The following is an 8478-nucleotide window of genomic DNA, read 5'->3' as shown; positions in this document are numbered from 1 at the left end:
ACAGAGATATAGGGGAAATAAATCCCCGTATTTTTACTACTCCATGCGCAGCGGCGTCTGACATCACCGCTGCGCCGCGGACGTTACCAGAATGTCATGCGCATTCGCACTCGTAGCCGGCAATGACGCATGGAAAAACACCTGTGGTGCACATACGGAACACCCTTGCGCATGCATCAAATGGGACCGTAATGGCGCATAGAATAATGCCAAAAATGTGCGCCGGTTGAAACAGCGGTGGCGCATAGGATGACGCCAGTGGTGAAAAACCAAAGCAGCCATTGAAAAAATTCCTAAGTGCCTACAAAGATAAAATAAAGAGGCAACTGAAATCAGGAGAGAAGCTTGAAAGGAATCAAACAGGTGCCATCAGGTGTCAACCCTGATACAAAAAAAGGCTAACAAAATATAAAAGGCAGTCTGACAGGGGGCACGATAGGACAAACTACTGAAAAAGGAAAGGAAGCATTGATTAAGTTACCTGTCCCTTATTGCCCTGGGTGTCCGTACATTCACAAACATGGAAACAAATCCACACGGCGTATCTTAAAGTGGCACGCATAGCATATAGTAAACATTGAACGAAACAAAATTAATTTTCTTCTTGTAATTTATATAATATATATAATTATAACAGTTAGAGTTATTTAACAATCCAATAGCAAACATGATCAAATATTAAATACATTTAGCAACAGGGGGAGAAAAAAAAACCCTATTATAAAAATGGCTTATAGCTTAAAGTGTGATTTAACCCTGGAGGTTTGAGAGCAGATAAATCAGAAATCCATTTTGCTTTGCACCGAAGTTGGATCTTATCATAATCACCTCCTCTTTCGGTTGGAGGGATATATTCAATGGCAAAAAAATGCATTTTTCTATCATCAAACTGGTGTCAAAGAACCATATACCTACTGATGGGTGTTTTCATTTTTTTCTTTTGCACTAAAGAAACATGGTCACGTATCCAATGGAAAAAGGGGCGTTTTGTTTTCCCCACATAGAATGCATTACATTCACATATCATCAGGTAAATAATACCAATAGATTGGCATGTAGCCAAAAATTTAGGGGAATGCATGCGTCCATTTGGAAGGACCACACTTCTAGATGCATAGATGTATCTACAGTAATCACATTTATGGCATGGTCTAGTGTCTTTTGCATTGGTAGCACTTAGGGAAGGAGTAGTGGGATGGCTATGTACAATCTTATCTTTTTATTGAACGTGACCTTCCATAGGTGATTTCTGGATAGCCTTTTAGATGTTTAGAGACCATTGGATCCCCCATTAGGAGGTACCAGTGTCTCTGCATTAAGTCTCGAATTTGCTTGTGTTGACCACAAAAGGTAGTGATCATCCTTAATTCATTTCCCGATTCTCTAGATTTTTGACCTTGAATCGGGATCGATCGATCCTCCATTTTAGCTCTGGCATAGGCTTTTTTTAAACATTAGTTGCTGTACCCCTGAGCTTGTAGGCCGGTTTTCAAGGCCTGCGCTTCCTGTTCAAAGTGTACATTATCACTACAATTCCTTCTGAGCCTTAGATACTGCCCATACGGTATGTTAGTTACTAAAGGAGTGGGATGAGAACTAGTGGCATGTAGGAGAGAATTTCCTGAAGACAGTTTTCGAAATAGGGTGGTACCAATAAGTCCATCTGAATTCACATAGATTTGAATGTCTAAAAAGTTCAAAAGTTGTTGACTAGCTTCCATAGAATACGTGAGATTGTATTTGTTTGTTTTAAGACTTTAAAAGAAAAGGGACTGCCTGTCCAGATGAGGAAGACATTGTCTATATATCTTCTCCAAATGGGTATCTGTTCCAAAAATATCTGTAAATCCTCTCCAAAAAATAAATCCCGCTCCCACCCCCCCCAGGTACAGGTTCCCATATGAGGCAGCTGTACTCCATGCCGATTCGGACGCCTTAGATTCCATCATTGTCACCTCTCCCATGGCTCCAATAGGGAGAGAATCCATCAGGGTTACGCCATGCAGAACTTCACAACCTAGGAACTACAAGTTCCATGAGGCTTTGCAAGACTGATTAGTTACAAGAATGACTCCAACAGGCAGAGGCATGATGGGACTTGTAGTTCCACAACAGCTGGAGGGGTGCAGGTTAAGCAGCCGCATGTTCTGAACATACAATACCTGTTAGAGGTGTTAGCTTCACCCCCCCCCCCCCTTAGGGTGACTTTGCTTTCTGTAACCCTGCAGCAGGCAGACTTATTAATTTCTATTACATTTTTATTAATTTGTATTATTTACAGTGCACATAAAAGAAGGTGCTTTCATTGCTTACAGTGGGAAATTCTATTGAATTGTGTGTTATTGTGGAGAACGCAGAACAGAGGTCATTGTTTTGTACCCCCTCATACAGACACCGACCCTCCTATCCCCTCTCCTGCGCTCAGTCACATGGACGGGATTTGGCAGCATAATCAACAACACATCTCAGACGGAGCAACACACAGGGGTGCGCTCTGATTGGCCGCACCACTTACGTCACACCCCCCTTTTCTCCGAGCGTCACTGAGGTGGTACAGTCCTCTGGGTACCAGGCTAGGCACAGACAGCTGGAGAGCGGCGGCGGTTGCTAGGCAACGGTGGCCCAGTTACTAATGACAACCCACACGTCTCCGCCCCCGCCGAGCCTCCCGGGAGGGCGGAGCCACAACGATGTGATTCCCCGCCACCTGTAACGCTAAACATCAGTCATGAGCGAGCTAAGCCGAGACACGGTGATCGGCTTCCTACTCGGGAAGGGGGGCCGGGTACCGAACCAGCAGCTGGTGGAGCATTTCCGGCCCGTGCTGACCGAGCCGCCCCCCGGTGAGGCCCGCAATGCCGCCCGCCAGCTCTTCAAAGACATCGTGAATGAGGTGGCCAGTGTGCGGGCGGAGGACGGGGTGAAGTACGTGTGTTTGAGGAAGAGGTGCTGGAGGGCGGCGGAGGAGGCGAAGCAAGGAGAGACACAGCCTGGCGCCGGGGAAGGAGCACAACCGGGCACCGGAGAGAAGATCCCTGCTGAGCCGAGCACCGGAGAGGAGATCAAAGATAAGCCCGGTACCGGAGAGGAGATCAAAGATAAGCCCGGTACTGGAGAGGAGATCAAAGATGAGCCGAGCACCGGAGAAGCGATCAGAGCGGAGCTGAGCACCGTACAGGAGATCAAAGCTGAGCTAGGTACCGGAGAGGAGATCAAAGCTGAGCCCGGTACCGGAGAGGAGATCAAAGCTGAGCCCGGTACCGGAGAGGAGATCAAAGCTGAGCCCGGTACCGGAGAGGATGAGGGGGTGTCCCCCGATTCCAGTCCCGGAGAGGAGTCCCCCCAGGCCGGTCCCCCCCGGATCTCGGTAACGGAAGAAGACGGGGATCAGATCCCGAAGAAGGCAGATCTTAGCGGTAGGACCCCCCGGAACAGCCGCAGAGGTCCCTCCCGGGAGCCAGTGTCCCCCCAGCTGAGGCGGGGTGCAGGGGGTGTCCTCCTCCGGGCGGCTCTCCGGGACTCGGACAGTTCCTCGGTGCACAGCTCATCCTCGGTGTCCGGTAACGAGGAGGAGGAAGGCGGCGGGGGCGGCTCGGTGTCTCTGGAGCCCCTGGAACACGCCTGGATGCTGAGCTCATGCCGGGCCCGCTGGGAAGGTCTCCGGGAGTTGCTGATGGCGGAGCCCGGCCTCATCACCCGGAGGGATTTCATCACCGGCTTCTCGTGTCTGCACTGGGCCGCCAAGCACGGACAGCACGAGCTCCTCGCCGCTCTGCTCACTCACGCCCGACAGCACCGCCTGCCGGTCAACATCAACAGCCGGGCCTCCGGAGGGTACACGCCGCTCCACCTGGCCGCCATGCACGGACACCTGGACGTCATCAAGCTGTTGGTCGGGGCGTACGATGCCGATGTAGATGTCCGGGACTATAGCGGGAGGAAAGCCTGGCAGTACCTGAGTCCTGACACCGCCCGGGATGTCCAGGCTCTGACCGGGGCAGTGCCAGGCCCCGAGGAGGACGACGAGGAGGATGGCACCAGCTCTGGGTCAGGGCGATGGCGGCTCTCTAAGGTCTTACCGTCCCAACTCATTGTACACAGGCTGGGCCAGCTCCCCGAGGATGAGCAGGACGGAGGGGGGCGCCACCGAGCCGACATTACCAGGAAGGGCTCTGGGGGGAGCAGGGCGAGACCCCGACTGAACAGGATCAGGTTCAGGACTCAGATCATCCATAGCAACCTGTCCGCCAGGGACCATGAGGATGACGATGACAGACCCCTCAAGAGCCCAATCAGGCACAGACCCAAGTCTAATGTCTTCGGATGATGGGGACCCTATTTACTAAGGTGCCCCCTATGTACAGTGATCTCTGCCATGACTATCCTCCACACAGGATGATGGGTGCCCCCTATGTACAGTGATCTCTGCCATTACTATCCTTGGCACTGGGTGATGGGTGCCCCCTATTTACAGTGATCTCTGCCAAGACTGTCCTCCGCACTGGATGATGGGTGCCTATTTACTAAGGTCTCTGCAAGGACTATCCTGAGTACATCCCTGTTGTGACTATCCTCTGCATAGGATGATGGGTGCCATGAATTACAGTGAGCTCTACCATGACAGTCCTTGGCACTGGATGATGGGTGCCCCCTATTTACAGTGATCTCTGCCATTATTATCCTTAGCACTGGTTGACGAGTGCCCCTTATTTACAGTGATCTCTACCCTGACAGTCCTTGGCACTGGATGATGGGTGCCCCTTATTTACAGTGATCGCTACCATGACACTCCTTGGCACTGGATGATGGGTGCCCCTTATTTACAGTGATCTCTACCATGACTATCCTAAGCACTGGATGATGAGTGCCCCTTATTTACAGTGATCTCTGCCATGACTATCCTCAGCACTGGGTGCCTATTATTTACTAAGGTTTCTGCAAGGACTATCCTCAGCACTGGGTGACGGGAGCTATTTATGAAGGTCTCTGCAAGGACTTGCCTGAGTACAGGCTGATAGGTGCCATTGATTAAACTGATCCCTGTTCTGATTATCCTCAGCACAGGACAATGGGGGCCATTGATTGCAGTGAACTCTACCACAATTATCCTCAGCTCAGGATAATGGGTGTTATTACTTACTATGGTCTCTCCAAGCAGTATCTTGTGCCCAGGCTGATGAATGCCCCGTCAGTGCAGTGTCTGTCCTGGACATCCCAGTCCCAAGACTTATGAGCTGCGATGACGTAGGAGTCAGTGTGGTCGGCTGTCTCTTGTACTTCACAGAAAATCTATTTTTTGCACTAACTGCAATCACTTTTCCTTGTCTCAAGCAAGGGCATACAAAACTAAACCAATCCTTCCATAAGACAGTAAAAACTACAGTCACCTGTTATAAGATTTCAGTTCACTGGCCAGTGAAAGAGACCTTTGTCACCGCTTCTGTGAGATCAGCATGCCACTCCTGGCCCCTCTGGTGGTTCAATCTCTTATGTTTGGCTGTCTTAGGCTGGCCATACATTATACAATTTTCTTGTACAACTTACCTTTAGATTTACCAAACCCTTATAATACGCGGTCAAACCTAAGCACTTTTAAGTTATATGCAATCAGGCAGGGCCTTGTACTACATAGTTGAAGGCAAATCTAAAGAAAATTGTATGGTGTATGGCCAGCTTTACTGCCACTACTAGGATCATCTAAATTGGACACTTTCAGGTGTGTCATATCCCTGAGTGTCTAATATTGATAACCTGTGCCTACTACAGCACCAACCTGACCCTGGTGCCCTTTCACATGGGCTTTCTGATCAAGTCTGCCTGTGGATGCTCTATTCACCATCTCTGGAGCGGCAGATGTCAGCTGTGACATGTCCGCTGCTATCCGATCTGCCAAATCCAGATGGATGGAGGTGCTTTTTTCCATCCGTCCCATTCGGACAGGCGGTCTGTTTTCATCTGATGTCCCCATAGAGGAGAGCGGGGCCCTGACAGGTTTGTCTCTGCATAGTGGAGCGGACATGTCATCCGCCTGCTCAGTGGAGCGATCCCCCGTTGAGCAAAGCAGAGTCTGTCAAATGGGCAAGCCCATGTGAAAAGGACCTTTTTTAAGGCTCGGTTCACACTGCAGCAACGTGGGAACCCTGGGAATCCAGTGCGGGTTCCCACATCGCATTCAAATCGCAGGCAGTTCACACTGCCATATGCGAGCTGCTGGGAGTGTCAGTACAAAGTTAATGATGCCCCTATTTCAGCTCGCCTATCACAGTGCGAACTGTCAGCTCAGACAGGAATCCGATCGCATGGGTGTGAACAGCCATGCGATCCAATTCTGGTGCGGACCAAAAAAAAGGGTCCTGTGCGACTTTGATCCGAATGCAATGCAAATTCAGCCATACACGCTGTATGGCTGAATTTACATTGCGCAGATATTGCATGTGTGAATCACAGGCGATTTCTTACATCGCAGCAGTGGGAACCGGCCCGAGTATTACTAAACCCTCCTATCCTATACACAGCCAAGAAAGCTGCCATATTAGCCACTGGTTGATCTGCATTTGCCATGGTGCTGCACATGTGATCAGTTATGACACCAGCTATTTTATGGCTTGACAGATTAGTTGGGAGTACAAGCAACTGTGATAGTGATTATTCACAGCCTGCCTTTGAATTTAAATATTTTGCAAAACCGTTAAATTGTTGAGTTTATTTCCACTTTAAATTGCAAGGTTGTGTTAGGAACCACAGATGCTAGTGAATTGAAAGATTGCAGGGGAGAGACACAAGGAACTGACACACCTGGATCTGTCAGATTGGACAGATTCTAGTGGCACCGGTCACTATGCCAAAGCAGTAAAGTTTTAATCACCAGAGGGGCCAGTAGCAACTATGATTCTTGTCTATGCCACAGAGGAAAGTAGTGTCAGGGTCTGTTTGAAAGGTGATTTCCTATTGGGTTCAATGTGTTCAAATGAATTGCAAGTCATACTTTGTCATGAATGGCTGCATATGGTATCTATCTATCTATCTAGTCTTGTCCAGACTAAAGCTGGCCATACACCTATAGATTATCTGCAGATTTTCTATGGTTAGATGGAAAAAGTGGGAGATTCCTCCATCCACACAGTTTAGTGAACATGGAGAAATCTGTTGCACTTTTTCCATCTAACCATAGAAAATCTGCAGATAATCTATAGGTGTATGGCCAGCTTAAGGCTCCATACACATTTTCTGCAGATTTTTGGCTTCAGGTTTACCAAAACCATATAATATGAGGTCAAACCTTAAGTGTTTCAATTTGTATGCAAACAGGCAGGCAAAACCATGTAGTGCAAGGGCCTGCCTGATTGCATACAAATTGAAACTCCTAAGGTTTGACCTCATATTATATGGTTTTGGTAAACCTGAAGTTAAAAATCGGCAGAAAATCTGATAGTGTGTATGGGGCTTTAGGCTCCGTTTATGCTAGTGCAACATTTCATGCAACTTTGGACACAGAGGGGGTTATCTTCTAAAACTGGAGAGTGCAAAATCTGATGCAGCGTTCAGGTTTTAGCCCTTGTTCACACTGAACATGGCTTTGAAATCGAGCAGGTTCAGATTTCAATCCGACTTCGGGGACGACTTGAAAGGGATCTGTGCAGGTTCATGTACAGATGTATATTGAATTCTCCCCCAAAGTCGCCAAAAGTAGTGCAGGAACTACTTTTGGAAATCGGTACGGTGCCGCAAAGTCGGTGGCGCACCGGTTGGGACAGTGCCATTACAAGAAAAAGAACCTCTGCTCCAGGTGTATAAAGATAAGGCTGATTGAAGTATCTTGCAGAGTGCTAACCTCAGCCTGCCCCTGTGGGAAACTTGGAAAGAAGAAAGAAATGGCTGCACATCCAGAACTTCCGATTGCCTTTTATTTTGCTTCACAAAGATAACACCAGAGACACCAAACGGTGGTCAGGTAGATGCGTTTCACACATACATCTTGTGCCTAATCATTACTAAGGATTAAGCACAAGATATATGTGTAAAACGTGTCTACCTGACCATAGTTTGGTGTCTCTGGTGTGATCTTTGTGAAGCAAAATAAAAGGCAATCGGAAGTTCTGGATGTGCAGCCATTTCTTTCTTCTTTCCATGGGACAATGCCATTGCCAGCAATAGGCTGCGAATTAGATGCGATTTGACATGTCAAATCATACTGATGTGAACAGGGGCTTATTGTCAAAACCTTATTGAACAAGTTGAAGTTAGAAGCTGATTGGCATCCATGCACAGCTGCACCAGATTCTGAGTTCAATAGTTTTAGTAAATCCCCCCCATAAAGTTGCAGGACAAGTCGCACTAGTGTGCGTGATGTTGAACACATTGGGGTTGATTTACTAAAACTGGAGAGTGCAGTTTTAGTAAATCAAACCCCCCCCCCCCCCCCCCCCCCCCCCCCGTTTTAACCGGCCTATGTCTCCCGACATTCTACCCTTGTGGACG

The 8478-nt window shown here is 48.4% G+C and overlaps 1 protein-coding gene across 1 annotated transcript; it reads left to right on the top strand.

The window, feature by feature from the left end:
* Positions 1 to 2544: 2544 nt before the first annotated feature.
* On the top strand, positions 2545 to 7371 carry SOWAHC (sosondowah ankyrin repeat domain family member C). The gene has a single exon (XM_077482688.1). The coding sequence runs from the start codon at positions 2729 to 2731 to the stop codon at positions 4325 to 4327; it is 1599 nt and encodes a 532-aa protein (XP_077338814.1). The 5' UTR covers positions 2545 to 2728; the 3' UTR covers positions 4328 to 7371.
* The last annotated feature ends 1107 nt before the right edge of the window (positions 7372 to 8478 follow it).

The sequence above is a fragment of the Lithobates pipiens genome, unplaced genomic scaffold, assembly GCF_037356315.1.
Source record: "Lithobates pipiens isolate NorthernLeopardFrog02 unplaced genomic scaffold, aLitPip1_a1.2 Scaffold_16, whole genome shotgun sequence".
Lineage (NCBI taxonomy): Eukaryota > Metazoa > Chordata > Amphibia > Anura > Ranidae > Lithobates > Lithobates pipiens.
This window is presented reverse-complemented; position numbering and strand designations above follow the sequence as displayed.